Here is a 15,912-nt window from a genome sequence, read left to right as displayed (position 1 = left end):
TTCAACTAATTTTAAAACCAGTTACGAACAAATGTTGAATATTATTATGCTGGCATTTTCAGCGATATTCCACAGAATTCTAACAAGTTTCATTGTTAATAATTCTGAATGTTCATTGCAAAAGTAAACAACTGACCGAACATTAGGTTCTATAAAGGCCTAGTACAAGATACTTAGTTGTCCAGCGAGTTTTTTTCTTAAATGCCATTGAAAATTACAATTTAAGGCATGTGAATTAGATTTTTTTAAACTAATTTTGTTTGCTAATTATCTAATACGTGCATTCATCTCTTAAACTAGGTGTTCCGTGTTTTCTTAACACTATCATCCTTATTTGCTTGTGAATTAGAATGATACCGTTAACTGTATGACCATAAATTCCTCAATTGAACAAATTCTAAACTGTATATTTAGACTAAAGAAACTCAAAACTGTTCAGATTAGTTTTAGATATTTCCATTCCATTCTAGGCAGGGCAAGGTGACTGCTCTCTGCATGATATATTCAAGAAGCATACCGTGCAATGCGTTTAAAAGACAATTTGATGGGTTTTTTTCTAATCCATTCCTCACAATTCCGATGCTTCTGACATTTTTTACCACTGTATTGCTGTAACTCACGGCGTTGCAGTCTTGGATAATCAAAACGAATGTTTTAGATTTTTCCGGACGATACACCAACATCAGTCGAACCCTCTACATCAATATTGCATTATTTTATTGCAAAACTTTAAGGAAAATATTTTCAGAATTAAAAACAGAAACGCAAACGTGTAGAATGTTTTGGTTCAGAATGGACTTCTGTTGTATTATTGTATATATTCAAAATTTCCAAAAAGGAGGACATTTTAGCGCAAAAGGAGGACATCTGGTTTTTAATGAAAAAAGAGGACATGTCCTCCTTTAGGATACCATATGGTCACCATATGGGATATTTTTGGCTACGAAAACGTTTGCGTATCGTCCGGTGCTAAAATTCGGTGAAAAAAAATTTCATCATCTGAAATCATTTCCCACTAAGAGAAAAAATAGATTTTCTTTCATTTTTTTTTAGATGACATCAGATTTCGCCGTTTCATACATTTTTAAGTCATTTGACATCAAAATCAAAAATTTGATTTTCGATTTTTCCTTGGAAAAAATTTCATTTTTCATTTTTTGAATTTTAGGCACCCCTAAATCATGTCCGATTGAGGTCAAATTTTTCATGGGGTCATATTTCGGGGTAATGAAACTTGTGAGCAATGTCGTTTTTTGAAATTCGATGACAATTTTTTTCCCATACATTCCATTGGCAACCTACTGTACATATCTTAAATTCTAGTTCGTTGATATAATAATATTTAATGAGTCATATTGTAATACTGCCCCTTATTAAATGGGAATCTGTTGCTTATCGCAACAATGCAAAGGTATTGTTCTTAGGAAATGTGAATTCAATAGAATTGCGGTGTGTAAATTTTGCATAGTTATTACGGTATAAGATGTTTGCGAATGATTCTCGTTGGCGTAAGGGTCTCGATGGCACATGAAAATTAAATTTCGATAGAAGCTCATTTGTATCAAGTTTATGCTCACAATTGTTGTTCATGAATGAGCCCATTGCAAATTCACGACATTCTTTCAAAGTTTCAATAATATTTATCAACATGCCAGTAAAGGAAAAACAGATCAACCTATTTTGCGAAGTGCATACATATAAAAGAAACTGTTTTTGTACCGACAATCAACAATCAATTGAAATAAACTTTTGTGGCACCATGTGAAAATATTGTTATCTCGTTTTCAAAAATCAAATGATCTACTTGCCGAACTGTCTATCTGGCAGAGTTGGTTAGATGCCAAATACTAAAATGTGTAAAAACGATTTCTTATGAAGAATTTGATTGCTCCAGTTTCTCCACACTAAATAAAAACCCGTAAACTAGTCCACCTGAATTTGTATACTAGATTTTAATACTATTTTAAAAACCTTTAGAAAAATATGCATGAATACGCATTCTTTTCTGTTTCGGCTCATTACTATTACGCTAATTGCACAAAATAGGAATATTTGCATATCATTGAAAAGCTAGAAGGCTCAGCAAAAATCTGATAAAGAGATCAAACCTCCCTTCAGTACCCAATCCATGCTAAAACAATAATCGACTTACCTTCGATTGTATCCGTAGTACCAACTGGCAGCTTCCTGCAGAATGACCACCGAATCGCCGACGTCCAGTTCCAGTCTGTGCTCTTTGTCCGACTCGCAGTAGTTGGCTTTGGCTGAACATAATAAAAACATAAATGAAAAGAGGACAAATACGCAGATTAGATTGGGTCAAATAGTGTGTGGCGGCCACAGTGAGTGGGGGATTCGCGCTGTTCCCCCAACACAATCACTCGGTCGCCCTTGAATTCCCATCGCTATGGATTTAGATGGATGAAGAAGAACCAACGCCGCGTATCATCAGCATTGCAAATAGAGCGATTCCAAGCAACAGCTTCAAAATTTAAGAAAATTTTTAATTCATGATTTTCTATTGAGTTGAAACTTTGCACAGTTTTTCAATTTCATCTAAATCGTCATTTTTCGATATCAAATCTTCATATTGAGTCACGACTAACTTTTCAAAAGGGTGTATGTGAAAATGGTTCAAAAATATTTAAAAAGCTGCACAGCAAAAACGGAATGTTCGATTGTTATGATTTTTTCAGCAAAGTTAGACAACTAAATGGTGATTCTTAAGAAAATGTGCACAGTAAAAAAAATTTTTGTTTGCCTTTAAAAATATCATTTTTGTCACAAAAACTCAAATATCTCAAAACCCTATCTTTTTTCGAACGTAATTTTTTTAGGGAAAACGGTCCATTATATTAGCTATCTACCATAAAAATTTGGTGATGGTAAACTAATAAACAAAAAAGTTATGACATTTCAAACATTTCACAATTTTCACATACAGTAAACAAAAAAAAATTTCCGTGTATTTTTTTTTTCAAGAATCGCAGTTTGATGCTGATTTTATTGTTAAGGGCCTTGCGTGAGTTAAACAAGTTGTTTGTATGATATTCCATATTTATGTATTCATCGATATTATGTATATTATATGTATAAATATTATATGTATAAATAAATAAAAATGAATTAATATTATCCTAAGTATCAAATTAGATGTGGCAGTTACCTACTGTTGGTATAGAATCTCTAAGAGTTTTGGGTTTGACTTTTGGTATGGGTTATGATATCATGAAAACAGTTTATTAATACTTATTTTTATTTATTTTTATTCAATTTTTTAAAATATCGAACACTTTTGAATTATTATCAGCACAGTTTGAGTATAGTTTTGCTTTAATTTTATTTTCCGACAATGGAATGAAACAGTGAAATTTTTGGGTTCCTTGGATCGTTTTCGCGTTATTAAATTGCTCGCTGAGCTCTGAAGCCTTTATTTCGTACTCTTCAGTAGTAGTAAAACAAAATGATAATTTGGTTAAATCTTTTTCTTTTCTACGATTTGCCCAATCAAAAAGTTCTTTCGCAGTTTTAATTGGATGCTCACGTTCTTTGGCTAAACTTGCTCTTGTGGCTATGCGCTTTATTGTTCCTCCAATAGCATCACAAGGACCTTTGCCATGTGATGTAGCAAAAAAATGCCATTCTGCATCAATTCCGTACATTGATTTAAATTGACATAGGCTCGAAAAATTCTTACGATTTTTGTACTGCGACGCTGCTCCATCAGACATGAAATATATCTTTTTGACTTCTTTATGCTTATCAACGCGTAAAAAGTTAATCATTTTTTCAATGAACAAGTTTACGGATACTGAATCGTGTCTTAAATCTTCGGAAATTATAATAAAACTTAAGTGTTCCATTAAAATAAATAACGAATGGATGAATTGTAGCTTGTTGTACGTTCCAGTGATGGGACTGCACTTCATCTTGCAATACAAAGCTGTAATTTTCAGAAAAATCACAAATGACTAAAAATTCACCATTTTGTAATGTATTTTTCGTATTTTTTAAAAAGCTGGATTGTTCTGTTTTAATGAAATCGTGAGGGATTAAACTTTCTAATTTCAAGCAAAAATATGACACAAACTCATCTACAGGTTTTACAATAGTTTCTATGTCACACCTATCCGTGGTCACCCATTGCTCAAATGATAACTGATCAATATATTTTTCTTCAAACTCAGCGAATAAAGTATTTTCCAATGATGAAGAATCTGGACAATCCGAACAAGATCGTAGATAGCAATTTGATGTTGTATTTTCACACAAAAGACTACCAGTTAACATTTTAATATCCTTTGTTAAATTGATTCTTTTCAAACTATGTAAAATAAGATTAATATTCTCATGGTTTGTGCACACACACACATTATGTGTTCCTGAATTGGAAAGAAGCTTACATTGCCTTGGCCGAAGGCTTGCAAATGAGGAAAAACCTATTTTAATATTATCGTGAATTTCCTTGAAGCGTGTGTACGCTTCTTTCAAAGTCGTCATCATTAATCGTTTTTGGATTGCTTGACGCTTTCCAACTTTTTTATTGATACATAATCTTTTTGACCAGGCATAGCTCGACTTACTTCATCATCTTCAAAATATTGAACTACTATTTCTTTTGTCTCATCTGTTAATGCAGTACTAGACCTAGTATTTTTGGTTGAAAGACAGTTATTCTTCAATTGTTTTGCCTCTTTTACTGTATTTCTATTGGTTTTGAACTCATCAATGGCATCCTGAATAGACCACGAACTTGGCAGCATCGACAAAATCAATAATTTTTCTTTCCTTGTCGTGGCTGCATTCGAGAACCTTTCCTTCATATTTATAATTACCTAATCGTAGTCTGTATTTTCCACATCATCAGATCCCTAATTTGAAGAGGTTTCTTCGTACAGCTTCGTTTATTTCACGGTATTTTTTCTCCGGGTAATAAACGCAGTCCATCTTACTCCATCAGAGTCACTTTTATCCCAGCTATGCCCTCGTTAATGCGTTCGATGTTGACCTTTTGGATACACTCATCTTCCGATTGATTTGTTGAAACAGATTTCGCTGATGGTACGGTGGCAAGGCTCTCAGCACTTAATACTTCTGGTAATTCCTCAGTTGTTGTCGATACATCTGGCAATTCCTCAGTTGCTGTCGTTTTCGAACTTCCTGCGCTCTGCTCAACCGATGATATACAGATTGCTCTTTTGTCAACGTTTAGACGGCAGGACGTGCAAATGCGTAAATTTGTATTCAATGTGGACATTGGAGCATAACCAGTCGCTTTCAGTTTATCTATGGTGCTTTCGGTGAGATTTCGTAACTCTTTTGAACACTTTTTCCATCAAACGGCCTACAACAGTTGAGAAAGCGGCTACTCATGTTGTTCGTAATATTTCAATAAACAAAATCACTTTTAAGTTTTTACTGACTAGTTTGGTGTCATTTGTTTGACTGAAGAAAAAATTACTATAAGATCTTTAACAACCTTAGTAGTAGTAATTTTTTGCTTTTTCGTGAGCATTGTCATGGTATGTACCTATCATGCATTTGTTGTTGTTGAAGATACCCGTTTCCTCCCGATCATAAAGTCTATTCTCTAAGAGGTATATTTTTGCAGGTAAACTATAGACGTACACGTGTATATAAATCTTTGATTTTGCAGCTTTTGTCTTAAAAATAACATTTCTGATATGTTTCTATCAACGTTATTATCAACAGGTTTCAACACTATTAAAAGAATTTTTCGCCAGTCACGTGCAATGAAAATTATGACACTATCAATACTTTTGATCACAACACTGGATCGTGTCTAAGTTTCTTATAGATGCTATGAATAATTAAATCAAAATATCATGAAAACAACTTGTTTAAATCACGTCCCTTAACAATAAAATCTGCATCAAACTGCAATTCTCGAAATAACTTACACAGAAAAAAATTTTTTTACTAAATGTGAAAATTGTGAAATGTTTGAAATGTCATAACTTTTTTGTTTATTAGTTTACCATCACCAAATTTTTATGGTAGATAGCTAATATAATGGACCGTTTTCCTAAAAAATTACGTTCGAAAAAAGATAGGGTTTTGAGATATTTGAGTTTTGTGACAAAAATGATATTTTTAAAGGCAAAAAATTTTTTTTACTGTGCACATTTTCTTAAGAATCACCATTTAGTTGTCTAACTTTGCTGAAAAAAATCATAAAAATCGAACATTCCGTTTTTGCTGTGCAGCTTTTAAATATTTTTGAACCATTTTCACATACACCCTTTTGAAAAGTTAGTCGTGACTCAATATGAAGATTTGATATCGAAAATGACGATTTAGATGAAATTGAAAAACTGTGCAGAGTTTCAAATATTTTCGAAATGGTCGCTCAGGATCGACTGACATGCTTCCGTGGAATGCCTCAATGTGTAAAGCTCGGCTTCACGTGGTAAACCGGTGCGATTGGATAGACCATGCAGCCGCAGGGCAGAAACGAACCAGCAGCATCAACAGGAACCCATTCATCAATTGCTGCATATGTACACCGTCGGCCCTAAGTTTGAAACATCATTTGAAGAGCTATACAATTACAAGTAAATCTTATCCGCTATACCTACGTTTTTTATATTCACAAAATTAATTTTATGTTGAGAAAACTTAAACTTTAATCAATTCTTCCTAGAAAATCCCTATGAGGTCACATAATTCAAAAATGTTTGTTTCAATCGACATAGTCCGGATAGTGAGGCATTTCCAGAAGTTAGTTCAATATTTACGATCAGGAATGTAGCCACTAACTAACCATCAGTTCCTAACCTAACTTGACTGTTCGTATGGTGGATCAGTGGTGGCCAACGATGCGACGGGATGTTTGCTGTTTCCGAACCATTGATGCACGTCACAGGCGGCTAACAAGGGCAGCATTGCGGTATATCCAATAATGGAAAAATGTAATCACGCACAGTTTTTGCCGTCGTGCCGTAGTAGAGATTTGAGGTGAATTGATGCATCGTGAAATACCTTACACAATTATCTATGACTTTGCAGTCCGCAGTCCAATATAGGATGGTTCACCTTATTCGTTACTGGATCCAATATGGATCACGACTGCTCTCCACCCAGTAAGTATACGAGCGCTAGTCAACAAATCATGAAATAGCAAACCCTCCACGAACCCTGATTTAATTAATTAACCGGCCTCGGTACTCGGAAGCACCGTATCAGGTTGACATATTCAGATTTTCCCCCCGGATAGCGTGCTGGTCGGAACGTATTGTCATAGGTCGGAATTGGCAAATCTACACACATTAATACGGTTGGTGCTGATGAACCCTTCCATCATAATCTGATAGAATAATCTGTTTCTGCGTGAAATATTGCACTCGACCTTCCTAACGTCAATATGACCCGAATCGTGCTTTCAAACTGTAATAACTTTTCAACGCAACAAAGTGAAGGTCTAAAACTTCTTGACTTTTCCTATTTCAGGAAAAACTATATTCCCAAACGTTGACCTACTTCGTACGACGTCCCCGAAGGGCAGCAAAAAAAACTCATATTCGGTGTTTAGGTCATATTGACCCGGATTTGACATAGCAATATCTCGGGCATTTCTCAGTCAAATTTACATGTTTATGTACCCAAAAAAATCGTTGGAGACTTCCGGGCCTCTTGAAAGGAGGCTTCCGAGCCTCTTGAAAGGAGGCTTACGAGCTTCTTGAAAGGAGGCTTCCGAGCCTCTTGAAAGGAGGCTTCAGAGCCTCTTGAAAGGAGGCCTGAGCCTCTTGAAAGGAGGCTTGAGCTCTTGAAAGGAGGCTTGAGCTCTTGAAAGGAGGCTCTGAGCCTCTTGAAAGGAGGCTTCTGAGCCTCTTGAAAGGAGGCTTGAGCCTCTTGAAAGGAGGCTTCTGAGCCTCTTGAAAGGAGGCTTCTGAGCCTCTTGAAAGGAGGCTTGAGCTCTTGAAAGGAGGCTTCCTGAGCCTCTTGAAAGGAGGCTTCCAGCCTCTTGAAAGGAGGCTTCCAGCCTCTTGAAAGGAGGCTCTGAGCCTCTTGAAAGGAGGCTCTGAGCTCTTGAAAGGAGGCTTCTGAGCCTCTTGAAAGGAGGCTTCCTGAGCCTCTTGAAAGGAGGCTTCTGAGCCTCTTGAAAGGAGGCTTCCTGAGCCTCTTGAAAGGAGGCTTGAGCTCTTGAAAGGAGGCTTCTGAGCTCTTGAAAGGAGGCTCTGAGCCTCTTGAAAGGAGGCTTCCTGAGCCTCTTGAAAGGAGGCTTCTGAGCCTCTTGAAAGGAGGCTTCTGAGCCTCTTGAAAGGAGGCTTCCTGAGCTCTTGAAAGGAGGCTTCTGAGCCTCTTGAAAGGAGGCTTCCGAGCCTCTTGAAAGGAGGCTTCTGAGCCTCTTGAAAGGAGGCTTGAGCCTCTTGAAAGGAGGCTCTGAGCCTCTTGAAAGGAGGCTTCTGAGCCTCTTGAAAGGAGGCCTGAGCTCTTGAAAGGAGGCTTCTGAGCTCTTGAAAGGAGGCTTCTGAGCCTCTTGAAAGGAGGCTTCTGAGCCTCTTGAAAGGAGGCTTGAGCCTCTTGAAAGGAGGCTTCTGGAGCTCTGAAAGGAGGCTTCTGAGCTCTCTTGAAAGGAGGCTCTGAGCTCTTGAAAGGAGGCTGGAGCCTCTTGAAAGGAGGCTCTGAGCTCTTAAAAGGAGGCTTCTGAGCTCTTGAAAGGAGGCTTCAGAGCCTCTTGAAAGGAGGCTTCAGAGCCTCTTGAAAGGAGGCTTCAGAGCCTTTTGAAAGGAGGCTTCTGAGCCTCTTGAAAGGAGGCTTCTGAGCCTCTTGAAAGGAGGCTTCTGAGCCTCTTGGAAGGAGGCCTGAGCCTCTTGAAAGGAGGCTTCTGAGCTCTTGAAAGGAGGCTTCTGAGCCTCTTGGAAAGGAGGCTTCTGAGCTCTTGAAAGGAGGCTTCCTGAGCCTCTTGAAAGGAGGCTTGAGCCTCTTGAAAGGAGGCTTCTGAGCCTCTTGAAAGGAGGCCTGAGCCTCTTGAAAGGAGGCTTCCTGAGCCTCTTGAAAGGAGGCTTGAGCCTCTTGAAAGGAGGCTTGAGCTCTTGAAAGGAGGCTCTGAGCCTCTTTAAAGGAGGCTCTGAGCCTCTTGAAAGGAGGCTTCTGAGCCTCTTGAAAGGGAGGCTTCCTGAGCCTCTTGAAAGAAGGCTCTGAGCCTCTTGAAAGGAGGCTCTGAGCCTTCTTGAAAGGAGGCTTCTGAGCCTCTTGAAAGGAGGCTTCCTGAGCCTCTTGAAAGGAGGCTTTGAGCCTCTTGAAAGGAGGCTTCTGAGCCTCTTGAAAGGAGGCTCTGAGCCTCTTGAAAGGAGGCTTCTGAGCCTCTTGAAAGGAGGCTCTGAGCCTCTTGAAAGGAGGCTTCTGAGCTCTTGAAAGGAGGCTTCTGAGCCTCTTGAAAGGAGGCTTCCTGAGCCTCTTGAAAGGAGGCTTGAGCCTCTTGAAAGGAGGCTTCTGAGCCTCTTGAAAGGAGGCTTCTGAGCTCTTTAAAGGAGGCTTCTGAGCCTCTTGAAAGGAGGCTTCCTGAGCCTCTTGAAAGGAGGCTTCTGAGCCTCTTGAAAGGAGGCTCTGAGCCTCTTGAAAGGAGGCTCTGAGCCTCTTGAAAGGAGGCTCTGAGCCTCTTGAAAGGAGGCCTGAGCCTCTTGAAAGGAGGCCTGGAGCCTCTTGAAAGGAGGCCTGGAGCCTCTTGAAAGGAGGCTCTGAGCCTCTTAAAAGGAGGCTTCAGAGCCTCTTGAAAGGAGGCTCAGAGCCTCTTGAAAGGAGGCTTCAGAGCTCTTGAAAGGAGGCTTCCGAGCCTTTTGAAAGGATGCTTCCGAGCCTCTTGAAACAAGGCTTCCGAGCCTCTTGACGGGAGGCTTCCTAGCCTCTTGAAAGGAGGCTTAAGAGCCTCTTGAAAGGAGGCTTAAGAGCCTCTTGAAAGGAGGCTTCCGAGCCTCTTGAAAGGAGGCTTGGGTGCCTCTGGAAAGGAGGCTTAAGAGCGTCTAGAAAGGAGGCTTCCGAGACTCTTGGAAGGAGGCTTCTGAGTCTCTTGAAAGGAGGCTTAGAGCCTCTTGAAAGGAGGCTTCAGAGCCTCTTGAAAGGAGGCTTCAGAGCCTCTTGAAAGGAGGCTTCAGAGCCTCTTGAAAGGAGGCTTCAGAGCCTCTTGAAAGGAGGCTTCAGAGCCTCTTGAAAGGAGGCTTCAGAGCCTCTTGAAAGGGAGGCTTCATAGCCTCTTGAAAGGAGGCTTCAGAGCCTCTTGAAAGGTGGCTTCAGAGCCTCTGAAAGGAGGCTTCAGAGCCTTGGAAGGAGGCTTCAGAGCCTCTTGAAAGGAGGCTTCAAAGACTCTTGAAAGGAGGCTTCAAAGACTCTTGAAAGGAGGCTTCAAAGCCTCTTGAAAGGAGGCTTCAGAGCCTCTTGAAAGGAGGCTTCCGAGCCTCTTGAAAGGAGGCTTCCGAGCCTCTTGAAAGGAGGCTTCAGAGCCTCTTGAAAGGAGGCTTCACAGCCTCGTGAAAGAAGGCTCCAGAGCCTTTTGAAAGGAGGCTTCAGAACCTACTGAAAGGAGGCTCCAGAGCCTACTGAAAGGAGGCTCCAGAGCATGATGAAAGGAGGCTACAGAGCCTCTTGAAAGGAGGCTACAGAGCCTCTTGAAAGGAGGCTACAGAGCCTCTTGAAAGGAGGCTTCCGTGCCTCTTGAAAGGAGGCTTCCGAGCCTCTTGAAAGGAGGCTTCCGAGCCTCTTGAACGGAGGCTTCCGAGCCTTCTGAAAGGAGGCTTCTGAGCCTCTTGAAAGGAGGCTTCTGAGCCTCTTGAAAGGAGGCTCTGAGCCTCTTGAAAGGAGGCCTGAGCTCTTGAAAGGAGGCTTCTGAGCCTCTTGAAAGGAGGCTCTGAGCCTCTTGAAAGGAGGCTCTGAGCCTCTTGAAAGGAGGGATTCTGAGCCTCTTGAAAGGAGGCTCTGAGCTTCTTGAAAGGAGGCCTGGAGCCTCTTGAAAGGAGGCTTCTGAGTCTCTTGAAAGGAGGCTTCTGAGCCTCTTGAAAGGAGGCTTCCTGGAGCCTCTTGAAAGGAGGCTTCTGGAGCCTCTTGAAAGGAGGCTCTGAGCCTCTTGAAAGGAGGCTTCTGGAGCCTCTTGAAAGGAGGCCTGAGCCTCTTGAAAGGAGGCTTCTGAGCCTCTTGAAAGGAGGCTCTGGAGCCTCTTGAAAGGAGGCTTCTGAGCCTCTTGAAAGGAGGCTCTGAGCCTCTTGAAAGGAGGCTTCTGAGCCTCTTGAAATGAGGCTCTGAGCCTCTTGAAAAGAGGCTTTGAGTCTTTGAAAGGAGGCCTGAGCCTCTTGAAAGGAGGCTTCTGAGCCTCTTGAAAGGAGGCTCTGAGCCTCTTGAAAGGAGGCTCTGAGCTCTCTGAAAGGAGGCTCTGAGCCTCTTGAAAGGAGGCTCTGAGCCTCTTGAAAGGAGGCTCTGAGCCTTGAAAGGAGGCTCTGAGCCTCTTGAAAGGAGGCTTCTGAGCTCTTGAAAGGAGGCTCTGAGCTTGAAAGGAGGCTTCTGGAGCCTCTTGAAAGGAGGCTTCTGAGCCTCTTGAAAGGAGGCCTGAGCCTCTTGAAAGGAGGCTCTGAGCCTCTTGAAAGGAGGCTTCTGAGCCTCTTGAAAGGAGGCTTCTGAGCCTCTTGAAAGGAGGCTTCCTGAGCCTCTTGAAAGGAGGCTTCTGAGCTCTTGAAAGGAGGCTCTGAGCCTCTTGAAAGGAGGCTTCTGAGCCTCTCTTGAAAGGAGGCTTCTGAGCCTCTTGAAAGGAGGCTTGGAGCCTTCTTGAAAGGAGGCTTCTGAGCCTCTTGAAAGGAGGCTCTGAGCCTCTTGAAAGGAGGCTTCCTGAGCTCTTGAAAGGAGGCTTCTGAGCCTCTTGAAAGGAGGCTTCCGAGCCTCTTGAAAGGAGGCTTCTGAGCTCTCTTGAAAGGAGGCTTCTGAGCCTTCTTGAAAGGAGGCTTCTGAGCCTCTTGAAAGGAGGCTTCTGAGCTCTTGGAAAGGAGGCTTCTGAGCCTCTTGAAAGGAGGCTCTGAGCCTCTTGAAAGGAGGCTCTGAGCCTCTTGAAAGGAGGCTTCTGAGCCTCTTGAAAGGAGGCTCTGAGCCTCTTGAAAGGAGGCTTCTGAGCCTCTTGAAAGGAGGCTTCCTGAGCCTCTTGAAAGGAGGCTTCTGAGCCTCTTGAAAGGAGGCTCTGAGCCTCTGAAAGGAGGCTTCTGAGCCTCTTGAAAGGAGGCTCTGAGCCTCTTGAAAGGAGGCTCTGAGCCTCTTGAAAGGAGGCTCTGAGCCTCTTGAAAGGAGGCTTCTGAGCCTCTTGAAAGGAGGCTCTGAGCCTCTTGAAAGGAGGCCTGAGCCTCTTGAAAGGAGGCTCTGAGCCTCTTGGAAAGGAGGCTTCTGAGCCTCTTGAAAGGAGGCTTCCTGAGCTCTTGAAAGGAGGCTTCCTGAGCCTCTTGAAAGGAGGCCTGAGCCTCTTGAAAGGAGGCTGGAGCTCTTGAAAGGAGGCTTGAGCCTCTTGAAAGGAGGCTTCTGAGCTCTTGAAAGGAGGCTTGAGCCTCTTGAAAGGAGGCTCTGAGCCTCTTGAAAGGAGGCCTGGAGCCTCTTGAAAGGAGGCTCTGAGCCTCTTGAAAGGAGGCTTCCAGCCTCTTGAAAGGAGGCTCTGGAGCCTCTTGAAATGAGGCCTGGAGCCTCTTGAAAAGAGGCTCTGAGTCTTTGAAAGGAGGCTTCCTGAGCCTCTTGAAAGGAGGCCTGAGCCTCTTGAAAGGAGGCTCTGAGCCTCTTGAAAGGAGGCCTGAGCCTCTTGAAAGGAGGCTCTGGAGCCTCTTGAAAGGAGGCTCTGAGCCTCTTGAAAGGAGGCTTCCTGAGCTCTTGAAAGGAGGCTCTGAGCCTCTTGAAAGGAGGCTTCTGAGCCTCTTGAAAGGAGGCTTCCTGAGCCTCTTGAAAGGAGGCTCTGAGCCTCTTGAAAGGAGGCTCTGAGCCTCTTGAAAGGAGGCTTCTGAGCCTCTTGAAAGGAGGATTCTGAGCCTCTTGAAAGGAGGCCTGAGCTTCTTGAAAGGAGGCCTCTGAGCCTCTTGAAAGGAGGCTCTGAGCCTCTTGAAAGGAGGCTCTGAGCCTCTTGAAAGGAGGCTTCCTGAGCCTCTTGAAAGGAGGCTCTGAGCTCTTGAAAGGAGGCTTCTGGAGCTCTTGAAAGGAGGCTTCCTGAGCCTCTTGAAAGGAGGCCTGGAGCCTCTTGAAAGGAGGCTTCTGAGCTCTTTGAAAGGAGGCTCTGAGCCTTCTTGAAAGGAGGCTTCTGAGCTCTTGAAAGGAGGCTCTGAGCCTCTTGAAAGGAGGCTTCTGAGCCTCTTGAAAGGAGGCTTCCTGAGCCTCTTGAAAGGAGGCTCTGAGCCTCTTGAAAGGAGGCTCTGAGCCTCTTGAAAGGAGGCTTCCTGAGCCTCTTGAAAGGAGGCTTCTGAGCTCTCTTGAAAGGAGGCTTCTGAGCCTCTTGAAAGGAGGCTTCTGAGCCTCTTGAAAGGAGGCTCTGAGCCTCTTGAAAGGAGGCTCTGAGCCTCTTGAAAGGAGGCTTCCTGAGCCTCTTGAAAGGGAGGCCTGAGCTCTCTTGAAAGGAGGCTTCTGAGCCTCTTGAAAGGAGGCTTCTGAGCCTCTTGAAAGGAGGCCTGAGCCTCTTGAAAGGAGGCTTCTGAGGCCTCTTGAAAGGAGGCTTCTGAGCCTCTTGAAAGGAGGCTTCTGAGCCTCTTGAAAGGAGGCTTCTGAGCCTCTTGAAAGGAGGCTTCTGAGCCTCTTGAAAGGAGGCCTGAGCCTCTTGAAAGGAGGCTTCTGAGCCTCTTGAAAGGAGGCTTCTGAGCCTCTTGAAAGGAGGCTCTGAGCCTCTTGAAAGGAGGCTTCCTGAGCCTCTTGAAAGGAGGCTTCCTGAGCCTCTTGAAAGGAGGCTCTGAGCCTCTTGAAAGGAGGCTTCCTGAGCCTCTTGAAAGGAGGCTCTGAGCCTCTTGAAAGGAGGCTCTGGAGCCTCTTGAAAGGAGGCTTCCTGAGCCTCTTGAAAGGAGGCCTGAGCCTCTTGAAAGGAGGCTTCCTGAGCCTCTTGAAAGGAGGCTTCTGAGCCTCTTGAAAGGAGGCCTGGAGCCTCTTGAAAGGAGGCTTCCTGAGCCTCTTGAAAGGAGGCTTCTGGAGCCTCTTGAAAGGAGGCTCTGAGCCTCTTGAAAGGAGGCTTCTGAGCCTCTTGAAAGGAGGCTTCCTGAGCCTCTTGAAAGGAGGCCTGAGCCTCTTGAAAGGAGGCCTGAGCCTCTTGAAAGGAGGCTCTGAGCCTCTTGAAAGGAGGCCTGAGCCTCTTGAAAGGAGGCTTCCTGAGGCCTCTTGAAAGGAGGCTTCCTGAGCCTCTTGAAAGGAGGCTTCTGAGCCTCTTGAAAGGAGGCTTCTGAGCCTCTTGAAAGGAGGCTCTGGAGCCTCTTGAAAGGAGGCTCTGAGCCTCTTGAAAGGAGGCTTCCTGAGCCTCTTGAAAGGAGGCTTCTGAGCCTCTTGAAAGGAGGCTCTGAGCCTCTTGAAAGGAGGCTTCCTGAGCCTCTTGAAAGGAGGCTTGAGCCTCTTGAAAGGAGGCTTCTGAGCTCTTGAAAGGAGGCTCTGAGCCTCTTGAAAGGAGGCTTGAGCCTCTTGGAAAGGAGGCTTCCTGAGCCTCTTGAAAGGAGGCTTTGAGCCTCTTGAAAGGAGGCTCTGAGGCCTCTTGAAAGGAGGCTTCTGAGCCTCTTGAAAGGAGGCTCTGAGCCTCTTGAAAGGAGGCTCTGAGCCTCTTGAAAGGAGGCTTCTGAGCCTCTTGAAAGGAGGCTTCTGAGCCTCTTGAAAGGAGGCTTCCTGAGCCTCTTGAAAGGAGGCTTGAGCCTCTTGAAAGGAGGCTTCCTGAGCTCTTGAAAGGAGGCTTCCTGAGCCTCTTGAAAGGAGGCTCTGAGCCTCTTGAAAGGAGGCTTCTGAGCCTCTTGAAAGGAGGCTTCTGAGCCTCTTGAAAGGAGGCTCTGAGCCTCTTGAAAGGAGGCTTCTGAGCTCTCTTGAAAGGAGGCTTCCTGAGCCTCTTGAAAGGAGGCTCTGAGCCTCTTGAAAGGAGGCTTCTGAGCCTCTTGAAAGGAGGCTTCTGAGCCTCTTGAAAGGAGGCTTGAGCCTCTTGAAAGGAGGCTTGAGCCTCTTGAAAGGAGGCTTCCTGAGCCTCTTGAAAGGAGGCTTCTGAGCTCTTGAAAGGAGGCTTGAGCCTCTTGAAAGGAGGCTTCTGAGCCTCTTGAAAGGAGGCTTGAGCTCTTGAAAGGAGGCTTCCTGAGCCTCTTGAAAGGAGGCTCTGAGCCTCTTGAAAGGAGGCTTCTGAGCCTCTTGAAAGGAGGCTCTGAGCCTCTTGAAAGGAGGCTTGAGCCTCTTGAAAGGAGGCTTCTGAGCCTCTTGAAAGGAGGCTTCTGAGCCTCTTGAAAGGAGGCTCTGAGCCTCTTGAAAGGAGGCTTCCAGCCTCTTGGAAAGGAGGCTTCCTGTGCCTCTTGAAAGGAGGCTTGAGCCTCTTGAAAGGAGGCTTCCTGAGCCTCTTGAAAGGAGGCTTCCAGAGCCTCTTGAAAGGAGGCTTCTGAGCTCTTGAAAGGAGGCTTGAGCCTCTTGAAAGGAGGCTTCTGAGCCTCTTGAAAGGAGGCTTCTGAGCCTCTTGAAAGGAGGCTTCTGAGCCTCTCTTGAAAGGAGGCTTCCTGAGCTCTTGAAAGGAGGCTCTGAGCCTCTTGAAAGGAGGCTTTGAGCCTCTTGAAAGGAGGCTTCTGAGGCCTCTTGAAAGGAGGCTCTGAGCCTCTTGAAAGGAGGCTTCCGGGCCTCTTGAAAGGAGGCTTCTGAGCTCTTGAAAGGAGGCTCTGAGCCTCTTGAACAGGATGCTTCTGAGCCTCTTGAAAGGAGGCTTGAGCCTCTTGAACAGGAGGCTTCTGAGCCCCT

The 15,912-nt window shown here is 44.1% G+C and overlaps 1 protein-coding gene across 7 annotated transcripts in view; it reads right to left on the bottom strand.

The window, feature by feature from the left end:
* LOC134219917 (dedicator of cytokinesis protein 1) overlaps positions 1 to 15,912 on the bottom strand; it is a 190,360-nt gene that overhangs the window by 62,337 nt on the left and 112,111 nt on the right. For all 7 annotated transcript variants that reach the window (XM_062698825.1, XM_062698831.1, XM_062698837.1 and 4 more), the window contains exon 2: positions 2,153 to 2,264. In XM_062698825.1, the coding sequence (XP_062554809.1) occupies positions 2,153 to 2,264 (112 nt within the window). The remainder of the gene's footprint in view (positions 1 to 2,152; positions 2,265 to 15,912) is intronic.

Source organism: Armigeres subalbatus, chromosome 1 (genome assembly GCF_024139115.2).
Source record: "Armigeres subalbatus isolate Guangzhou_Male chromosome 1, GZ_Asu_2, whole genome shotgun sequence".
In the NCBI taxonomy this organism is placed as follows: Eukaryota; Metazoa; Arthropoda; class Insecta; order Diptera; family Culicidae; genus Armigeres; species Armigeres subalbatus.
This window is presented reverse-complemented; position numbering and strand designations above follow the sequence as displayed.